This window comes from Lissotriton vulgaris, chromosome 3_1 (assembly GCF_964263255.1).
Source record: "Lissotriton vulgaris chromosome 3_1, aLisVul1.2, whole genome shotgun sequence".
NCBI classification, from domain to species: Eukaryota; Metazoa; Chordata; class Amphibia; order Caudata; family Salamandridae; genus Lissotriton; species Lissotriton vulgaris.
The window spans coordinates 26,449,049-26,471,626 of record NC_141689.1 but is presented as its reverse complement, the minus strand read 5'-3'; the positions used below and the strand labels follow the sequence as shown (position 1 = coordinate 26,471,626).

General features: G+C 46.7%; 1 protein-coding gene across 1 annotated transcript in view; it reads right to left on the bottom strand.

Annotated features, from left to right (window-relative positions):
* Positions 1 to 15,851, bottom strand: part of LOC147725849 (extracellular calcium-sensing receptor-like) — a 333,094-nt gene extending 317,243 nt beyond the window's left edge. Inside the window, exon 1 of the mRNA XM_086963374.1 lies at positions 15,601 to 15,851. Coding sequence (XP_086819500.1) covers positions 15,601 to 15,851 — 251 coding nt within the window. The remainder of the gene's footprint in view (positions 1 to 15,600) is intronic.
* Positions 15,852 to 22,578: the final 6,727 nt, after the last annotated feature.

The window sequence follows — 22,578 nt, the reverse complement described above, 5'->3', positions numbered from 1 at the left end:
TATATATATATATATATATATATATATATATATACATTTATATATATTCACTGAAAAAAACATAGGTTTCACACCAGTTATAGTTAGCTGGAAATTTTAGTGACATAAAACCATTGAAATTCCCACGTTATAGTTAGTTGGACTCACTATAACTTGCGCGCCTGCAATGCACTGCTGATGACGTCACATATCACATCACTCATGACATGTTCAGTGACATCACTCATGACATCACTGATGACACCATCCAGTGAATGTGTGTCTTTCCTAATCAAGGCGTGATAGCCTCTGAGACTCTCTTTATATGCCATACCCTGCTCCGGGATTTAGCCCTTCCTCCAGGCTCTCTCCTTGCGTTTGTATGCTGTCTTAGCTTCTTTAAACTCCGCATTAAACCATGCAGATGATTTAGTTTGACGCACTGGGCCGTTCATCGACCAGGGGGCAGTTATATCTAAGGCCGTCTCTAAGCGTTTATCAAGCGCCGCACAGGCTCCCTCAACGGTGACACCTAACCCATCCGGGGCACCCCCCTGTTTTATGCTGGCTTAAAAGTTGTCGAATGAAAATTTAGCCCACTTCCTCTGTTTCTTTTTAGTGTCACTACCATTCTTCGGGTTACTGCCCTCCGTAGATTTAAAGCAGAATGGGACTAAATAATGGTCTGTCCAGACCATCGGGACAGGGCACCCGGCATTGACGCCCTCCCAATTGCAAAAGAGAGGATCTAATTGATGACCCAATCGATGAGTGGGAAGTGTTGACTGCAGTGTCAATTGCATGGTCAACAGCTCTAGGTGTACTTCTTGGGCTGCCATGTTGGAGCCATCATCGAAATGCATATTGAGATCGCCAAGTACGGGGAATTTGCCATATCTCATAGCAGGGGATAACAGATTGCATATTAAGCTCTCTGCAAACTTGCTGCTGCCGCCCGGGGTCTATGAATTAGAAGGCCTTTAATAATAGCATTACTAGTCACTATTATGGAGAAAGCCCCTGTCTCACTGCCCGCTATCCTGGCAGGCTCCATAGTGCAGATAATATTGTCCCTGTGGATCAATGCAATCCCACCTCCCCTTCCTCGGGGTCTATCCCACCTAAAAATGCCATATCCCTGGCGCAGGGCCACTAATATTTCAGGGTCTGACTCGCCATCAAGCCAGGTCACTGTTACAAAGAGAATGTCTAAATTGTTATCCAGCAATAGGTCCCGCACTTCCATGTTGTGTTTTTTTAAGGACCTACAGTTAAGCAGCACACAGATAACTTCTTTAGTGGTACCTCCCACTCGGATGTCACCCTTCAGCTTAATACCACAGTTTTTGCAGGCACTCACTACATCTCCCCTACTGGGATCCAGTCTATGGATACACTGTGGGCTGACCGTCAGGCGTAGGTCAGTCAGCTGTTGCCGAGTGTAACAAAGGTTTAACCCCTATCCAACAGGGGTTCTGGCCCCGGGCCCCGGTCGGCCGCGGACGGGCGCAGACAGGTTTGCCTTAGGCGCGCCTTCGGTGCGCATCTGGCGCTCCCGCTGCGCTCGTCCACTGCGCGTCCGGTGCATGAGTGGCTAAATACCCTTCCTTCCGGCGGACGACTAGACCACGTCCTGCCAGAAGTAGGGATTCTGAGGACTAGTGGTTGCCGCCCTCCGCACAAACGGCACACCAGCCGTGGCGGAACGGGTCGGCAGCGAAGGTAAATGTTCAAAATGCCCCCAACAGTGTAAATCACAGTGCCCCAACTCACAGCCTAAAATCGTATCAAATAAAATATTCACAGGTTTTAAATGAGCACAAGAGTTGCACACTTTTACACAAAATTACAGCAGAGGACCAAATCACTAGCGCTTAAGGTTTGCGGCGCCTCCCGGGCTACTTACAGTCCCCAAATAATCTCTTCACGTACAGGCACTGATATTTGTCACCAATAATTTAGGCTCTCCCATTGATTGTACCCCATTCCAGATTTGGTTCTATGAGTGCACCTGATCATTTTCACTGTTCACGAATACATTTATCTACCCTATCACCCCAGCTTTTGCACTGATTTTCTTATTTGGTGTGGATGAGTTGTGATTTACCACAAACAACGACTTACCGGCACCTCGAATACACTCCACATCACATGTGATTGTGTACTGCTTCAATGCACGCATTAATGTAACAGTAAGCATCAGACCAGCGATCTATTCGCCACACCACCCTGAAATTTGCTCTTTTTCCTGAATTGTTTTATAAATCAAGAGACTTTTTAAAAAATGGAATTCATATATTCCTGTGTTCAACTTTGTGGGAATTTTCATTTGGGTGGGCTTCACTGGAGCGGGAGGGGGAATCAAACCCTGATTGTTAGTGCACTTTCGACCGCCACTGCCATTCTGCTAGACGGTTGCGGTCTAGTTGTTTTTACGTTGCCCTCACGCGCTCACGCTGCCCTACCTAACCGGGACGCTGCCCGAGCGCGCTAGACCCCGAAATCATCAGACCCGCGATCTATTCGCCACACCACGCTGAAATTTTCTCTTTAACCTGAATTGTTTTAAAATCGAGAGACTTTAAAAAAAATTGAAGTTCATATATTCTTGTGTTCAACTTTGTGGGAATTTTCATTTGGGTGGGCTTCACTGGAGCGGGAGGGGGAATCAAACCCTGATTGTTAGTGCACTTTCGACCGCCACCACCATTTTGGTAGACGGTTCAGTCTAGTTGTTTTTACGTTGCCCTCACGCAGCCCTACTTAACGGGGACGCTGCGCGAGCGCGCTAGACCCAGAAAGCATCAGACCCGCGATCTGTTCCCCACACCGCGCTGAAATTTGCTCTTTTGCCTGAATTGTTTTATAAATCGAGAGACTTTTTAAAAAATTGAAGTTCATATATTCTTGTGTTCAACTTTGTGGGATTTTCATTTTGGTGGGCTTCACAGGAGCTGGAGGGGGACTCAAACCCTGATTGTTAGTGCACTTTCAACCTCCACCGCCATTTTGGTAGACGGTGTGGTCTAGTTGTTTTTACGTTGCCCTCATGCCCTCATGCTGCCCGACTTAACAGGGACGCTGCGCGAGCGCGCTAGACCCTGATACTTACCTTTCACAATCCCCAGGCAGCTCTCAATCCCGCCCAGTGGGCAGAGCTGGGGGCGGGCTCTTGGACTTAAATGCAAAATGTCATGCGGGAGCGCAGCGGACAGGCGCAGCGGGTTCGCCGGTGGCGCGCCAAAGGCAAGCCCGTCTGCGCCCGTCCGCACCCGAATGGGCCCAGTGGCCAGTTACAATGCCGGGATCATCACTTATTCCGCTGCATCGCTCCAAAGCATGCACCGCACCCGCCTGCTCCCTACCAATGGTAGGCTAGATTTACTGCTGAAATATGATATATTCATAAAAAGGACCTCTTTCCCTGAATTATCGATTTATACAGCACCCACATGCCCTTGACAGAACCAGGATAAGCCAGGAATCAGGCAGGACCTCATGGTTTACTATTTGAATACTCGCTCTCTTGTCAAGCACCACTTGGATATCTTTTCTCTGCTGCTCTCAGATAATCCCAATATTCTTCTGCTGACTGAGACATGGCTTACGGATGACTCAAGCCCCGATATGCTGGTGGCCATCCATAACAATTATTATATTATACACGCGGACCGCTCTTCTGATAAAGTAGGATGTGGGGTGGCAGCTATCATTCAAAATGATTATAGGTTCTGTTCCCTGTCTAGCCTCTCCCTTAAAGACACCGAAAACTTGGTGATAAAATTAGAATCCTCCCATGACTCTTTTGTTGGTGTACTTCTTTATAGGCCTCTCAATAAGACCTCCTCTTTTCCTTTGGAACCTAGCGATCAGATAGCAAAATTTGCTACTGATCATGCCAAGGTACTACTCGTGGGAGACTTTAGCTATTGGTATAAAGACCCCGAGGAGGGACCACACTCGGCAGAATTGACGGATTTTCTTATGAACCTGAACTTCACTCAGCAAGTTCTGTCCCCTACCCATCAGAAGGGACACATCCTAGACCAAGTCTGGATGAATGGGGTGGGGATCTCTACTCCCACCGTTACACCCTGTACTATGTCTGATCACTATCTGCTGAAATTTACTTTAAGGTTCCCATCAACTGAGAAACCTAGCTGATGGTGGTTTTGCTAGGAAATGGAATTCCGCAAGCAAGGAAGAATTTCTTCGCTCTTTAGCCAACACTATCCCTTGTGCTGGGCCGAATACAGAGACGACAGAACTAACATCTCGAATTGTTTAATGAATGCTAGTAATAAACATGCCCCTCTCACCAGAGTAAAAACAACCCGGCGCACTGATGCAATGAGATGCAATGAGATGGTTCTCTACCGAACTTAAAAATCAGAAGTCGCTGCTCCGCAAACTGGAGAGACAATGGCGATTGAAGTACTGCCAGGAAAAAAGACTGACCTATCTAACTGCCAGGAAAGAATATAAAAAAAACCTTCTCATGGCCAAAGCCGCTTATTTTTCTGCCCGTATCATAAACTCAAATAACAACTCCAAAGAGATTTTTAACATTGTCAATGAACTCTCTAACCCAGAGAGAATACTATTGAGGGCTGTACCATCTCAGGAATTGTGTACCTCCCTCAATGATTATTTCATTGACAAAATCATTACCATTAAAAATAACATCCGTAAGCTACCTTGTTCATCTAGCCCCTCTGACCAGTTAAAAAATAGTAATGTGTTAATTCAATTTCCCAATATTGACATTGAAACCCTTCAAAAGCGCTTAGTGAAGGTTAAATCAGGTGCTTGATCTGATTGTTGCCCGCCCCACATGCTTAAAGACTGTCTTGCTGCCTTCCCTGGCCCTGTACTTGCTCGTCTGAATGAGTCTCTTACCCTGGGAAAAGTTCCTATGGCCTTTAAAAAGGCTATAGTCGAACCCTTACTAAAGAAACTCGGAGCTGACCTCACACTGTTATCTAACTATCTCACGATTTCTCTGCTCCCATTTCTTGCAAAGCTACTAGAGACTCATGTAGCCAACTGTCTCTCTGACTTTTTGGAGGAATCTAAATATCTTGATCCCCATCAGGCAGGTTTTCAGCCGTCTCATTCTACTAAAACTGTCATTGTGGCAGTGCTGGACACTCTCTGAGACCATGCTGATAGGAGTTCTCCCCGGGCACTGGTACTTTTAGATCTATATGCTGCCTTTGACACAGTCGACCATGCAATTATTTTCGACCGTGTCGTACTTGCTGGTGGTCGGGGGGCGGCCGCCTGTTGGCTTCCCTCATAAAATCACATGTGGGGTCCCGCAGGGTTCGGCACTGTCCCCCCACTTATTTAACATCTATATCTCCCCTCTGATTCGATCTTTGAAGGAGAGAAAGGTGAGAGTTTTCAATTATGCAAATGACCTGCAGCTGGTCTTTGAGATAGATGGCTCTGACCGCTCAGTGGCGGATTTTCAGGAATCACTATAACCATCTGAAACTGAACCCGGGTAAGACAGAGCTAGTTCTGACAGGGGACAGCTATTAATTTTGGGGCCTACATTACTGGCCTGTGGAGTTGGGTGCATCACCTTCCCCCTCCAGTTCGGACAAACCTCTGGGAGTCTCTCTTGATAAGGAACTTATGCTGAAATCCCAGGTAGGCAATGTGATCTCAAACTGCTTCTTCCAGATCTGCAAGATCAAGAAAATTCACTGCTTTTTCACCCAGGATGCTCTGATCCGGATTATAACTGCCACTGTTACATCTCATCTGGATTACACAAATTCTGTGTACCTGGGCATCCCACTCTATCTGTTCAAACGCCTGCAGCTGGTACAAAACCAGGCAGCTCGGTTGGTCATTCGACAACCCAGATGGCAATCAATTTGCCCCGCGCTTTAAAAATTATGCTGGCTCCCCATCTGCCAGCGATGTGTTTTTAAAACAGGCTGCCTTGTGTTCAAAGCCCTGCATGCCAAAAGACCTGTATTTATTAATAATTTTACTACCCAGATATGTTCCCAATCGGACCCTTCGATAAGCCCATCTCTCCTTGCTATCTGTTCCAAAGTTCAAACGAGTGTGTCAAGGTGGCCGCCGATTTGCGGTCCTGGCGCCAAAACTCTGGAACTCTTTTCCTTTGGCAATTAGGTCTTGCACGTACACTATGCAGTTTAGGAAGCTTCTTAAGACCTGGCTGTTCCGGCAAGCATATAACATGGGATAGTGGATAGCCTGCTGTCTGTTTGGTCTGCTTCAACATACTCTGTTTTCTGGTCAGTGCCATGAAGCCACCCGGTGTAAGTGCGCTTTATAAATAACCACTAACATTAACATTAACATTAACACTGGATCATTTGGAACTTGCGTCTTCTTTCTTTGTGTGCTTCCCTTCACGTATGTTTTATTAAATCCTTGTGCATGTTTGTGCATTAAGACTTGGTTGGTCACAGACCTGTAACTCTATGTATATTTGCTGGTGAATTTTGTAATTTTCCTTGTTTGCTTCCAGCCCTGAAGAAGTCAAGGGTTTTACACCAACTTGACAAAACATGTGTTGGCTGGCCTTTGAAGTAATACACTATTAAATAACAACACGTCAAGAAACAACATTTGTTTACATCTTTGTCATCAATTACATTGTATTTAGTTTATTTACTCATTTGTGTGTGCACAGGGCCTGTTGTTGTTTCTGTTGGGGGTTCAGGGGTTTCTCCCTCACCTGTAGCAGTGCAGAGGTATTTCATTTGTGAGCTAATCTCACGTGATCTGGGAAGCGCCATTCCATACCCTGTGATAATAACACCCCCCTTTTGTTGTACCAAAGGGGGGGCTGTAAGCAGAAATGTGAGAACATTTGGGCAGCTGGGGCTCAGGGACCACTGAAGGGATTTGACAAGGTGGCACTGTTGGGGTGTTCACCTGCCGGACACAGCGGGGTGAGTGATGGAGCGAGTAGGGCCATGCACCTGGGCGATTGCCTGGATTGAGTACCTCCGGGGCTGGAGGTACTCAATTGTTTTTATAAACCTGTACTTCTCACTGCACTTTGCTCTTGTGTGGTGTCACTTCTTTCATCAGTATTTTAAAAAATAAAACGAAGCACTACTCAGCGCTCACTCGCTCCTACCTTTAGCGCCCAGCTGACATTAAAAGCTGCTCGCTGTCCCCAGCTCCTCGCTTGCAGCCGCCATCACCTGCGGCGTGCGCGCTGACTCCACCCACTTGAGGCCATGCCCCCTTCCTCGCCCTACTTAAACCGCTGATTCCTAGCGGTCGGTAGCAACCCTTGACCCAGTCCTGAGGCGGAAGCCGGGGCTGGAGGTACTCAATTGTTTTTATAAACCTGTACTTCTCACTGCACTTTGCTCTTGTGTGGTGTCACTTCTTTCATCTGTATTTTAAAAAACAAAACGAAGCACTACTCAGCGCTCACTCGCTCCTACCTTTAGCGCCCAGCTGACATTAAAAGCTGCTCGCTGTCCCCAGCTCCTCGCTTGCTGCCGCCATCACCTGCGGCGTGCGCGCTGACTCCGCCCACTTGAGGCCACGCCCCCTTCCTCGCCCTGTAAATGTGCATACACAGGACGCGCAGCGGACGAGCGCAGCAGGAGCGCCTAAGGCAAGCCCGTCTGCGCCCGTCATCACCAAGTCATCGCCTCTCGCCAGTCCCCCTGGCCTAACTCCGTCACCCCCCCTTTCCTATGACAGAGAGCTACTACTTAGCCTGAACCCTGGACGGTCTTGCGCTGACATTACAGGTAGGCCCGGTTTTACCTGCCTACAATGTCAAACCTGCAATTTTACTACTACTGAACCCCACTCCATTCGACAGCTCATAGCTCCGGAAAAAACCACCTCCATTTCGATACTTCACCTCAACGTGAGATCACTTGCCAAACATCACCTTGAGGTTAATACCCTCATCCTGGATGAAAATCCAGACATCCTCTTCCTCTGTGAAACATGGTTATGGGATGGTACCTCCACCATTCCCAACCTCACGCTACCAGACGACTATCTGATGTCGACCATTAACAGAGATGGAAGAGGAGGCGGCATCGCTATAATCTATAAAAAAATATATTCTTGTGCATTTGTTAAGGAAGAACTGCCAAACTGTGAATGCGCCCTCTTTAAAATCATCCTAAACCCTAACTTCACAGTGTCGGGTCTCTACATCTATCGCCCACCTGGCCCCACTTCAAAATTCATTGAGGCCCTCCTTGAGACAACAACTTCCTTAATAACCAAAAACTCTAATTTCACAATTCTGGGAGATCTTAATCTTCATTTCGATCAGTTAAATGACCCTACGATCAAAACGCTCCTTGCAGATTTCTCCGCACTGCAACTCAACTCCTTCATTTCCACTCCAACCCACTTAGCCGGTCATATCCTAGACCCAGTTTTCTCAAACCTAGAGAAACTTACCTCAGAGTCACCCTTACCAATGGGATGGACGGATCACTCCCTTATTAAACTGGCCATTCCGGTCAATAAAAGCAGACACAATACGGCTTCTACCCGCCGATTAAAAAGACCATGGCATAAACTATCTCATAACGACCTGCATACGACCTTAGGGGACTTCCACCTTGATACCAACTCTGATATCAACACCAATTACAGCGCGTTTCATGAGGGGATCACGGGCGGACTAGACAGCCTCATTCCGGCTAAATGGGCTAAAGGTCGCAATTCCCCATCCAATCCCTGGTACAACGATACCCTCAAAAACTTACGCAAAGAATGCAAAAAGGCAGAACGCCTCTGGCGTAGGGATTACAACAAAGAAGATAAAACAAATATCTACTTCTACAGAAAACGTACCACAAAGCCATCCGTGCGGCACGTACCGCCTTCTACGCCGACAAGATCGAATCTAGTCCCACCCCTGCTAAAGAAATCTTCAAACTCGTACAAGAACTGCAGAGCAGTAAAGCTCCCCTCCCTACTATCTCCTCCGAGCAGCAGTGCAAAGACCTTGCCAGGTTCTTCATCGACAAGGTACGGAAAATGTACACCTCCTTCCCTCAGCTCGCCCCTAGCACTACCAGCAATCCCTCCTCTTCCCCCAGCTACTCGAACATGACGTGCATCCCAGAAATCACTGATGATATCCTCTTCAGACTATGCAAAAAGGTCAAATCTGGCTCCCCCGCGGACCCTATGCGCCCGGCTCAATTCTTAGAGTCACTCAACTTCTTCCTACCAGCACTTACCGCCATCCTGAACCTCTCCTTCACTTCAGCATGTGTACCATCAGCCTGGAAGCAAGCGTGGGTTTCGCCTATCATCAAGAAACCCACCCTAGACCCATCCAAACCGGAGAGCTTTCGTCCTATCTCCCTGCTCCCATGGCTGTCTAAACTCGCTGAAGCGCATGTCAACATCACTCTATCCCAGGACATGGTCAAAAACAACATTCTTGACCCATCACAAAACAGGTTTAGACCAGGCCATAGCACTGAGTCTGCTCTCTTATCCACCACAGAGCACCTCCGAGCGATCTTAGATGCCGGTCAAAGTGCTGCGCTAATCCTTCTGGATCTTAGCACGGCCTTTGACACCGTATCCCATGTCATCCTTCTCAACCGCTTGGAGACCTTTGGAGTAGCTGGTCATGCCTTGGACTGGTTCAGATCTTTCCTCGAAAACAGGTCTTTTCGAGTTTCTGCCCCCCCCCTTCCTATCCAAACCCCACCCCATTGCACAGGGAGTTCCGCAGGGCTCTGCGCTGAGCCCATCCCTTTTTAATCTCTACGTCCAGCCTTTGGTGTCAGTGGCCAAAGAGTGGGGTTTGACATTAGTATCATACGCCGATGATACACAGCTGGCCATCGCTCTCTCAGAAGGTCCTTCCAACTTATCCTCTAATTTCAAAAACGGACTCTCTGCGGTTGCCCGATGGATGACAATGAACTGTCTACAACTTAACGGCGGAAAGACAGAGGTACTCCTGGGCAAAAACACCAGCCTCTGGAATGAACATTGGTGGCCGTCTTCCCTGGGCACCACCCCCCCCCCCCAAATCCCTAGTGAAAAACCTGGGTGTTTGGATGGACGACTCACTCAACTTTCGGGCCCACACCAAGAAAGTTGCCGGCACCTGCATTGGCCTGCTGAGAAGCCTCAGCCACATACTAGGCTTTTTCGACGCCAAAACCCGCCAACTAATTATCCAAGCCACCATCCTCTCGCGTCTAGACTACGCCAATGTGCTCCTTCTTGGTGCCAATAAATGTGAGATAACACGACTCCAACGTGTGCAGAACTCTGCGGCTAGAACTCTGGTCGGCCTCCCCCGCAGATGCTCAGCCAGAGCGACCATCAAAAAATTACACTGGCTACCCGTTGATTCTAGAATCAAATTCAAGACCCTCATAATGTTCTACAAAATTCTCAAACTCAACACCCCCCCTCTGCTTCGACCCCTTCTCACTCCCTACGCCCCGGCACGGAACCTAAGATCCTCCAACCAAAATCTATTATGCGTTCCTCGCATAAAACTCAGCCGCATGGGCGGCCGCTCCTTTAGGTTCCTCGGAGCCAAGATGTGGAACCTGCCACAACATATCCGTTCAATAGACAGCCTATCAGCATTCCGGAAAGCTGTGAAAACGTTTCTATTCCCTTGCCTGTAACCCTCCCTCTGTCCTGTCCCCTCCCTCAGACCAGGATCTGGGTTCCTAGCGCCGGGACGCCTCATTGCTGGGGCAGCTGTCGCGCTCTACCAAAACTATAGAATAGAATAGAATAGAATTACTACCAGCTGTTGGAAACAGTGTGTTCCACTGTCTGACCCTCGACTGTCTTATGGGAGGTTGGGGGGTTTGATGGGTGCTTGGGGTGCACTTTAGAACAGGTACTACAGAACGAGACTGACTGATTTAAAAGTCTACTTGCACCTTGATTTTAATTGTGCTGCGCCGTGTTGCAAACATTTCCACATACGATTGAAATCTGTATTGTGTAGAAACAAACTATGCCCCTGATCATCTATTGGACACCCGATCTGTTACGGCTTGTGCCAGTTTCACGGCGTGGTCTTTCCGCGAACAATAGCGCTTTTGGTAGCCCACACCGGTCAGCGCTCCAGACTCCCCGGAAGGCGGTCTCGCCCACTCCTGCATATAGCAAAGTGTGTAAAGCGGACTCGCCCAGACAGATGCTCAAAGAGATTGCTTGATTGCTAGGCAGCTCTTGCTTCTCTTAGCTTTTAACCTTTTTAACCTTGTATGATTTTAAAATTTGCATGAACCGTAGAAAATGAATTGGCAACTTTAAATCTAGCATTTTGCACATGAGCACTCGAGCACTTTAGTACAGGTAATACAGAACGAGACTGACTGATTTAAAAGTCTACTTGCACCTTGATTTTAATTGTGCTGCGCTGTGTTGCAAACATTTCCACATACGATTGAAATCTGTATTGTGTAGAAACAAACTGTGCCCCTGATCATCTATTGGACACCCGATCCGTTACGGCTTGTGCCGCTAGCACGGCGGGGTCTTTCCGCCCACAATAGTGCTTCCGGTAGCCCACACCGGTCAGCGCTCCAGACTCCCCGGAAGGCGGTCCCCCCCACTCCTGCATATAGGGGAGTGCGTAGAGAGACTCGCGCAGCGACGCGCAGGCAGCGCACCTAAGTCGCGCCAAAGTCAAGCCCTGTCTGTCTGCGCCTGTCCGCGCCAGGCCGGCGACAGGCCCACTCTTTTTGATCCCCTGTCAGCCCGTTGTCTACAAACAGGTATTAAATTAAAACAAATACAAACTGTACAAATGATTACCTATACTCGCACAGAGCTCCTGTCCCTTAACTTGTCCCACTCAGCTAAGGTAGTGCCTCCTGCCAATCCTGGCACCCCACCATCCCGCAAACTACTAACTTGCTTTTATGGAAATGTGCAGTCGCTCCCTAAGCACTCTCTAGAGATCTGGGACATACTCGATCAAGAAGCCCCGGATCTTTTCTTTATGACCGAAACTTGGTTATTAGAAACATCCGGCCCAGAAATAGCGGCAGCTCTGCCCACTGATTATAAAATAGTCAGACTAGACAGAACCTGGAAACGAGGGGGAGGGACTGCGATAATTCATAAATCAGAGATCAAAATTAACATCATCGCCACTCACCTTGACACCTGGGGAGAATTTTTAATCTTCTCTCTTGCCTTCAATAGGAAGGAGTCATGGAAAGGAGCCCTGATATACCGACCCCCAGTAACCAAAGCCAATTTTGCCGCCCAATTAGTCGACACCCTGGCACCACATATACTAGCCTGTAAAAATGTCCTACTGTTAGGCGATCTGAACACCACATGGAAACAAACGATGACCCATATACAATGGAACTAATGAAATGTATTGAGTCCCTGGACTTAAGACTACTTGAAACTGACCCTACACACAAAGCGGGTCACACGCTGGACATTGTATGTACCAACTCCCAGGAAACGTATTTAAACGAATTAATTCCTGTTTTATGGTCAGACCATGCACTAATCAAATTGACCATTAAAACTAATGAGTCCCTACAGGTTCACCCTAAAGAAAAAAATCTGAGCCGCCCATGGAAAAAGATTCCTTTAGAAGTGTTTTCCAAAATCTTTGCTCCCCGAGAGTAAGTGAGGACATAGAATTAGATAAGCTGGTCCTAGACTTTGATTCCGCAATCAGTAAGACACTGGATGTCATAGCTCCCAAACGCCAAATAAACTGCCCAAAAATGAAATTGCCCTGGTTTACTGATGAATTGAAAATTACTAAACAACATACTAGGAAAGCTGAACGACAATGGTGCAAATCAAAAACCATTGACGATAAACTTCTTTACAAAACTGCACACAAAGAATATATGATCAAAATAGCTACCGCTAAGAAAACCTATCTTGGGAAAAAATTAAAGCAGCCAGTAACTCACAGAAAGAACTCTACTCTATTGTAAAAGATTTTTCAAACCCCCTTGCCTGCCAAAAGGCCGTTCAGGAATCTCAGGACTGGGCTGATAAATTAGCCATCTTTTTTAAAGACAAAATAAATACAATTCATAAATCATTTCCCACAGAAACAGGCACAATAAGTGAGGCATGCCAGGCTATAAACCCTATAAAGCAAAATCTAGCTGATTTTGAAACAATCACTGAGGACGAAGTAGCTGATATACTAAAAAAGGCCAAATCAGGATCTCCGAAAGACCCAGCGTCCGCCCAGATCTTAGCAAAACTAGCACCCGCCCTGGCTCCCACACTGACATCTATTTTTAATGCGTCCCTAACACGCGCCACCTTCCCCACTCCTGTAAAGAAGCCATTGTGAGGCCAATCCTAAAGAAAAATAACGCAGATCCTAAGCAACCTATGAATTACCGCCCCATATCTTTATTACAACTTTTTGGTAAATTAACGGAATCCATTATCAATGCGAAATTAGTCAAATACCTTGAAAGACACATGCTATTGGATTCCTCGCAGTCAGGATTCAGAGCTTCTCATAGCACTGAGACTACGCTAATAGAGGTGGTTGACAACATCCGGCTGGCACTGGATTCCAAACAGTCTGCTATTCTCATCCTGCTCGATCTTTCGGCGGCCTTCGACACCATATCCCACAGAGTCCTATTAAAGCGACTAGCGGAGATAGGTGTCGAAGGCCAAGTCCTAGGCTGGATCCAGAGCTAACTTACAGGGCGTAGCTCCAGGGTCAAATCAGGTCCTTTCTCATCAGAGATGATAGACAACGATAAGGGAGTGCCCCAGGGCTCCATTTTGAGCCCAACCTTGTTTAATCTCTACGTAACACCACTGGCCAGAATAATTAGGAACTTCGGCTTCGACACATTATCGTACGCCAACGATACTCAAATCCTCATAACCCTCGACCCTGAGCCATCAGAGAAAAATGTGAGATTCAGGAATTGCATGTTAGAGATAAAGGGTTGGATGACTAATAATTTCTTGATGCTCAACACAGGCAAATCCGAAATAATGCTTTTCGGCGCGGCCAAATCCATCTGGTCTCAAGAGTGGTGGCCACTGGAACTTGCCCATCCCCTAAAAGCACTGTTCGAAATTTGGGCTTCACCCTTGATGACAAACTGACCATGGCTCCCCATGCAGATAAAGTAGTGCACACCTGCATAGGTCTTATGAGGAGCCTAAGGAAAATATTCAAATGGCTACCCTTGATATACCGTAAACCACTGATACAAGGCCTAATTACTAGCCGCCTTGATTACGGAAACGCACTTCACGCAGAGGCGAATGAAGGCACATTAACTAAACTGAAGACACTCCAAAATGCAGCAGCCAGATTGACTCTCGACCTGCCCCCACGCACTCCTTCTGCCCGTGCCTGAAGAAACTGCACTGGCTTCCAGTCAAAAAGCGCATAAGGTTCAAGATTTGCTGTCTAGTGCATAAATCACTAAATGGACAAGGCCCCATATATTTTAAAAACAAACTTAAGGGATATTGTCTGGAAAGAACACTACGCTCCTCAACCAAAAATCTCCTAAAAATACCAAGAGAGCGCACTGTCAGAAATGGAGATAGGAGTTTCTCGAAGGTGGGCCCTATGGTATGCAATTCCCTGTCTACGGTTTAAGATCAAACCAGAATCACAAAATCTTCCGGAAAGAACTTAAAACATTACTATTCAAAGCAACGGCATAATAATCCTTCTTTTTCGCATCCCCCATACTCTCTGTCAGCGCTATGAGACCTAATGGTGAAATGTGCGCTTTACAAAAATAAATACATACATACATACAATGTAGCGCGATGCTTGCATTTGTTTGTTTTGCTATGCATAAAGAAATAAACACATTGAAACAACAAATATGTGACAACTCAGCACATATAGTTTGTAAGTCGACATGAAGTAAGACACCCACAATAGACGTAGACTGGCCTGTTTCCTGGCCCTTAACTCTCTGGTGCACACTCCCAGGTATCCAATGAACTAACAGTTAAATAACATTGCCTGTGTTGTAGGCAGCATTATTTAAACACATAAGAAAGCCAGAGCACACATCACACTAGTATAGTGCAATCATTTCGAAAAACCTATAAAACTGCTTTTAGCCATATATTTACCTCCTTCCTTATCAGATCAAGGTTGTGTTGACTGAATGGGGCCCTGATGGGTCGAACTTTATTTTCTGGTCTTGAGAAAGTTTTGCAACGATGTGAAGGTTGGTGCATCATGAGGGGGGGGGGACTTACTTACCAGGGCAGAGTTAGCATTAGATCACCATTCCTGACTCTTGTGGTCAGAGGCCCCCTAGTGGTGAAAAGCAGGGTTACTGCATCTCAAAGGGGTTGATTGACAGGTGTGATGGCAGGGTTCAGGCTGCAGCAGTCAGGCTACACTTGCATTTAGAGCGTTAGTGATACAAGGGGCCCAGGGTTCAATGCCTTCCTTATAGAGTCTATAGGGACCCACCTGGGCTGGAGTGAGTGCACAGGTCTAACTTTAATAACCCCAAACATGTCACGGAGCTGAAATCTGATGTATGAGGGGAAGGTCGGGTGCCTTATGACGAATGTGTGTGTAATACAGAAGAGAATCAGGGTAGTGCTCGCTTCGAGATAGTCAAACATGGAATTACTTACTGTTCACACCACCATGGCTCTCCGAAAACTGTGTCCTCAAACTCATTCCATGGTAGTTCAAAAATCACCACATTTACAATCCCTCCGAGCATGAAGTCCCCCTCCTTGTAGTATCTCTGCTGGAACTTGCTCTTCAGGTCGCAGCCAGATGTTTGCGTCACAGCCTCCCACAGTGAGCACTGAGGCACCAGTGACAGCAGCAGGAAACTCCGCCACAGCACACAGGAGCAGCTCATATCCGGGGCGTGCATTGCTGCTGGAGGTGGAGGGCAAGGAGTGAATGACGTCACACAGAAGCAGACTGATGCACCTGCAGTGTGACGTGGATCTGTGACCTCTAACGTGGACCTGTGACCTCTGGATCTGTGACCTCTGACGTGGATCTGTGACCTCTGACGTGGATCTGTGACCTCTGACGTGGATCTGTGACCTCCGACGGTTCCTCGATGCCTTTTCTTTCTGCTTCACCCTGAAAACTGAAACACAAACTCCCTTCAATCAAAAAAATACAACATCACAGAGAGACGGCTACTACTCTCACACAGTGATTCTGAAGGGTCAGAGTGTAGATGTATGTCTCTGGCTTCACCCGAGCTGCACCTCTGATGATTAGAGCCTCGAGGCGCTAGAAGTATAACCCTTCCCCTGGACTCTGGGTCAGAGTGCAGCAGTCCATCTCTGGCTTCACCGAAGCTGAGCCTCTGATGATTAGAGCCTCGAGGCGCTAGAAGTACCCCCTTCCCTGGACTCTGGGTCACAGTGCAGCTGTCTGTCTCTGGTGATAAACATGTTACTCACAGAATCATCTGGTTGGTGCCTCGAAAACTTGTCTAAGTGCTTTGAACTCTCTCACTTCACCTTCTTGCCACATAAAGTCCCTAATGTCCCCTGCATTGATGGTCACTCGACCTTTGCACAGGTCTCACTGCAGCTTCCAATGGTGAAGGAAACACAAAAGTAAACACTCAGAGAGATCAGTGTGAGTGATCCAGGCTGTCCTGGGATCGAGCGAGGGCAGCCTCTCTTCACCCCCCTCTGTGAGCCTCTGTCTATCCTCACACTTGCCCCCCCTCCCCTCATCAGCTCATCCCACCCACTGACCTCTGCACCCACCCCTCCTCTCCTCACCCCACCACTGACCTCTCCCCTCATCAGCTCACCCCTCCACTGACCTCTCCCCCTCTGTGAGTCCATGTCTGTCATCGCACTTGCCCCATTCCGTCATCAGCTTACCCCACCCACTGACCTCTGAATCCACCCCTCCTCTCCTCAGCCCACCCACTGACCACTCCCTCTCCTCTCCCCCACCCCCTCTTCTCCTCACCCCTCCACTGACCTCTGCTGCGTCACCCTCACCTCATGCACGTTTGTTGATTCTGCTCGATTTGTGGAGCTCACATTTCATCTCCATCAGCTCCCTCAATCACTCACATGACCATGTGCCGAGGGTCACACGTCCACGTGCCCTTCATTTCACAGCCTGCCCTAAATGAAGACTCTGCCAGTCTGCCCACAACCTCCGTTCTGTAATGAGCGGCACAAAGAATAGCACCAGATAAAAATGAGGAATTACGCAAATAAATCCCCGGGTAAATATATGTCAGGTGGACCCTCATGGACCCCCTGTTCAGACCTGTACCCAGGGTACCTGAATATAAGCTGGCACTGGTAGAAGACCCCTGCTGCTGTGTGCCGCCCCCTCCACCTACCAAAGCCCTCAGAAACCTCCATTTAATTTTAGTACCCACTAAAGAGACATTAAAGCCCTTTTAAAAAGCAGTTCCTTTTAAACATCCAAGGAAGCATCATTTATGTCAAGGTTTAATGTTCTTTTCCCTTAAGCTTCTCCTCGCTATTTAAACTATTTTAAATAATTCTACATTTTCTTCTCATGTTTTTTTTCTCCCTGCTCTGTCCCAAGCAGGCATTTCAATGCTGCAAAGCAGAGCTCTAGTTAGCACTAATAAAAAGCCCAAGTAAACAAGCACAAGTAAAGCACACAGGCTGAGCACTGCTAACATACCTGGAGTCCGGCTTCACAGCATCAGCACCTCTGCTCTTGGACACATCTTCCTTCTTGCAGCAGAAACAACACCTAAGAGTCTGTGAAATGGGGCAGCAGGAAAGACTGCACATGGGACAGGTCATGCCCTCTTCTTATAGACGAGACCAGCTCCATGTGATGAAATATTGCATCAGGATTACAGACCTCTACGTCGACCTATAGATAGACTGCAGGTCAGAGAACTAACATATTTGTTTAGATGGACTAACAGCACAGTCAGTTATTCCATTTTAATATTCCATTCTGAAGGGGATACTGATAAAAACATGTTTGTATCTTAAGGTTTACATCTCTGAGGTTTGCAAAGTAGAGCACAAGGGTAAAAAAGAAATTGTGGAATTGTACAACCATCTTCACGGATTAATGGAAGGTCTCTGGGCCTGATACGTGAAGGGCAACTTATACTTTAGTGTAAGTTTACGATTGTTTGCTATTCACAAAGATATTTTACGAGTAGCATCTTTCCTACAGACGAGTCTCTGCACATGAAAAGATCAGACTGTCCTATCTTTTACGTGCAGAGGCTCCGCTGTCGTAAAGATTCTACTCGTAACATATCTTTGTGAATAGCAAACAAACCTAAACTAACACTAAAGTGTGAGTTACCCTTTGTGAATCAGGCCCTATGTTTCTAAACATTAAAGCACTGACAGAGAGGACTATTGCAATCCTGGATAGAAGAAGAGAGCAGGAAAATGCATAATGGACTAATAAAGAATTGAAAAAGGTGTACTTCAGATTGATTTAAAGATACATGTCATATCATACTTTATTCGATTATTTAAAATCATAAAAGCAATTACAGTACATTATTCCAAATTAAAAGCAATTTGAACCAATTCATCATCATAAATGTACAATTAGGAATGGATAAATAACACCATACAAGGGAGAATAAAATAATAGCTAAAATAGAATCACACCTCAGAGACGTTTACCATCGATCTTTTGGCCTTAATGCGCATAAAGATACAATATAAATACAACATACATAAGGCTTACAAAGGATCGACCACAGGGTTCAAAATAGATATTGTAGAAGTAAGAACACATAGAATCTCCAGTATTGCGCTCCCGATTTAGCCAAGGCAAGGATCTGCCCTCGGCTGACTGATTTCCGTCCACCGTACTTGCTGTCTGCCTGATGGACAGCTGTCTGTTAGAACGTTGAGGTGCTCCATTGAAAGCACTGGGTCGTCATTTGTGGCAGAGAATTGGATGGTTTCCGTGAATATTATGGTGATTATTCCACCGTGCTTTTTAGGGCTGTCCTGATGTCTAGGGTCAGGCTGGTGATGGTGTCCCAGATTTCTGTGGCGTGTTTGCTGAAGGAGCGGGCATTGAGCAGGATGCAGTGTATTGGTTCTTAGTTGTTGGTGGTCTTATGGGAGGTCGTGGTGTTGGGGCCTGTGTGGGTAGGTGGTCCTGTGAGGCAGAAGAAGTGGCAGTGGTGATAGGTGAAGGGTCTCTCGGTGGAGCACAGGGGGGAGGTGCAGCGGCAGTCATCCTGGCATCCGGTATTGAGGTCCTGATGCTCCTAATGTCTTTGACCTGTTTTTCTGCTGCAATGCACTTGCCTGTGTTCCATACATGAATCCTTCCAAGGCCTGTGGGCATCCAAGACACCTGAGGAAATCTCCCTTGAAGTGAAGGAGTCACTCCCTGCATCTGCAGGCACCGCAACTAAGCTGACCAGTCTGTTGATCATGAACTCCCATGGTCTTCAAAAGGCCCAGCAAATACATATCATGATTCTTCATATTCTTCACATCCTTAGAGGCCTGCCTTGAACTATCACTAAGTTTAATTCCAGTATCCCTCATCAGAGCTGCAGGAATTAAACCCCTGTGCATCGCATCTACTTGCAGTTGCAAATGCTTGTTGACTTCCTTCCATCAAGATCTTCGGGCTCCAAGATACCCCGACCACAAGCCTCTTCAGTGACCAGAATCTTTGACCTCACCGCATAGATTGCACCGTGGGCCTGCTTCTTTTGTGAGCTGCTCGAGGTCCTGTTGAGACTCTGGTGCCACCAGTCTGGGGGTCCTATTGAGGGTCACCTTTGAATTCTGTGGGCTACTCTGATTTCTCGGGGCCTACCCTGACTCCCCTACTTGTGGTGAGTCTCCTGGACCTTGATAGTACGGACACTGCACCTCCTTCGCTTTACACGTTGTTTGCAATTACTAAGGCTTGTTTCTGCTCCCGAAGGACTCCGACCCCTCAACTCTCAACATCCGATGTGGGACAGCTCATGAATGGCTCCTGGTCTTCCACAGCATTGCCCAGTCCGCAGAGCTGCAGCTCCAAGGACACTGTAATTGTTTTTGCAACAACCAACATCAGTGGGCATTCATCTTTCGTGCCTCCTGGTAACCCACGAGTGACCTAGACTCTGTCCCATCTGCTTGGAGGTACTCTCCATTATGAATCCACCTTTGGGTTCCTCCGGACACTTTCACCTTCTCCAGCAGTGGCATCTTCCTGAAGTCTCCCATTGAGTTTGAAGGCAGTTTCTGATGCCACGTCACACCTATGCACCTGGTGCAGGTAAACTGGTTCCAAGGGTATCCATGGGTGTGGTGGCCCGCCAACCTCTTGACTTCCTCTGGGTTTCTTTAAAAAGATACATTTTTATTTGCATTTTTAACCAATACAAAACAATAAGCATGTTACATGTGATCACAGTCATGCAAAGATAGTTATATACGATCCACATCATAAGGCATGTCACCTAAGTTGGCAGGGTCTGCCCAGACCTTGGTCCCTTGCTCACTTTTCCACTAAATTCAAGCTAGCCCTGCTGATGAGGGCTGCTAGCCTGAAACCGGTCCCAGGATGCTTGTTTCCTGTCCAGGAAAGACATGGCTTGGCAGTTCATGCTGGACTGTTCCCATGAGGCACACGGTCAAGACTGATTTGCATGTAGCTGTGTCTGAACTGGGGTGGCGAAGTGAGCCAAAGAACAATGATGGATTTAACCCAGATCTATGACTGGGGGTGAGTATCAAAAAGTATCAGTGCTCCGTCCATCATCTACTTTCGTTTGCTTTGTTCGCCCTAAGTTGGAAGGGTATGCCCAGATGTGGGTCCCTTGCTCACTTTGCAACTGGATTCAAGCTAGCCTGGCTGATGAGAGTTGCTAACCTGAAACCGGTCCCAGGATGCTTGTTTCTGGTCCAGGGAAGACATGGCTTGGCAGTTCGGGCTCGACTGTTCCCATGAGGCACAGGGTCAAGACTGATTCGCATATAGCTGTGTCTGTACTGGGGTGGCGAAGTGAGCTAAAGAACAATCATGGATTCAACCCAGATCTGTGACTGGGTTGAGTGTCTGAAAAGTTTCAGCGCTCCATCCATCATCTCCTTGTGTTTGCTTTTATGTTTGAAAGTGTGGCAGGCAGCCATTTTGAGTAGCCAGCCAGTGTGCTTTTGTCATAGACTTTCATGTGTTCTTTTTTGTCCATTCCTTCTTGCTTGCTATTGTTTGAACTTGTGGCCAGTAGATATTTTGTGTAATAGACAGTGTGCGTTAACCATAGGCCTGCATGTGTTATTAGTCGTCCGTGAATTCCTACTTCTTTTTTTTTTAACATATGCCGGAGGCTATTTTCTGAAGCCAGACAGTGTCCTTCTGTCATTGGCCTGCATTTTTTCCAGTTTTAAAAGGCATATTCTAGGGACATCATAAAAGAGGGTGTTGCAAAAGGGAGGAGGTCCACGAAAGGAGACCAAGTCCACATTAGTTTTCACTGTTTGTTTGTTGATGCTAGCACACTCAAGAAAACTCTGGACCTCTTGAGTTTTCAAACGCCCTAACCCAACCCTAGCTCCCGCTGGTCAGGCTCTAAACGCATTATAATTGCCCCAATACCCTGACGCAGTAATTTCTATGCGGGGACACAATGCAGCCACATTACTAATACATTCTTCCTAACATACGTCAGGCTGCTCCCAATTCCTAGCGAGCAGGCGTTCCAACTGCACCGGTGAATAAGCCCTTATACGAGGCTCTTAATACAGAACCGTTTTAATCACGCCCCTCTCAGAGTCAACCCACTGAGTACGATTAAAGCATCCAGAAAAATTTCCCTGGCCTGACATAATCGCTTTTTTGAAACATGTCAAATTGTTCTTAAATCATGCTCACTAACAAGACATTATTTGGAAGTTACCATTGGGCCACCTAATGAAAAGGTCACTGACGTTAGATATAGAAACTTATGAATAAACTGTACAAAAATGGATATGTAAATCATAAGATCACAATTGCTTTTTAAAACTTGGTTAAATGTTCGACCAGATTATTTCTTGACTGAGTAACAAGATAATGCAGCTTTCTAATGACCAATATACAAACTGGGTTTTTTAACAAAAACTTTATTTAAAAAAACTTTATTTAAAAATGTAATACATTGTGTCAACAGGTTAACAAACCGGACTTTATGGTGAAATTTATCATGCACAGATTGCGGTAATATACAAAATTGTAAATAGGTATGAAATGGACAATGTTTTACTCTCCTCAACTCTTTCTCTGTCTCACCACGTCCCTGTACCTTGCTTATTCACTGACAAAACACTTTCTCTTTGATCAGACTGGTGGAGGTATCTGCCCACCCCTTGATGTCTTGTATCTCACATAACTGGAAATCAGTTCCAAATCTCAGGAGTTCTGCACCTGCTCAGCACAACCCGAGGTGGTGGAACTCTCCGAAAAAATCTTTTCTTGACTGATCTTCTCTGCCTGCGCGCACACACTCTCTTCCTTAAAGAGGACCTTCTTTTCCCGGTACCAAAATGCCAAGGAATTTGCACTTTTAATCCACTTTTCTTTTCTATAGCCTTGCACGGTCTGTTGGGGTCTTAGGCGTTTTCTCTTTTCTTTTCCTCTTTGGATTGATGGACACTCAC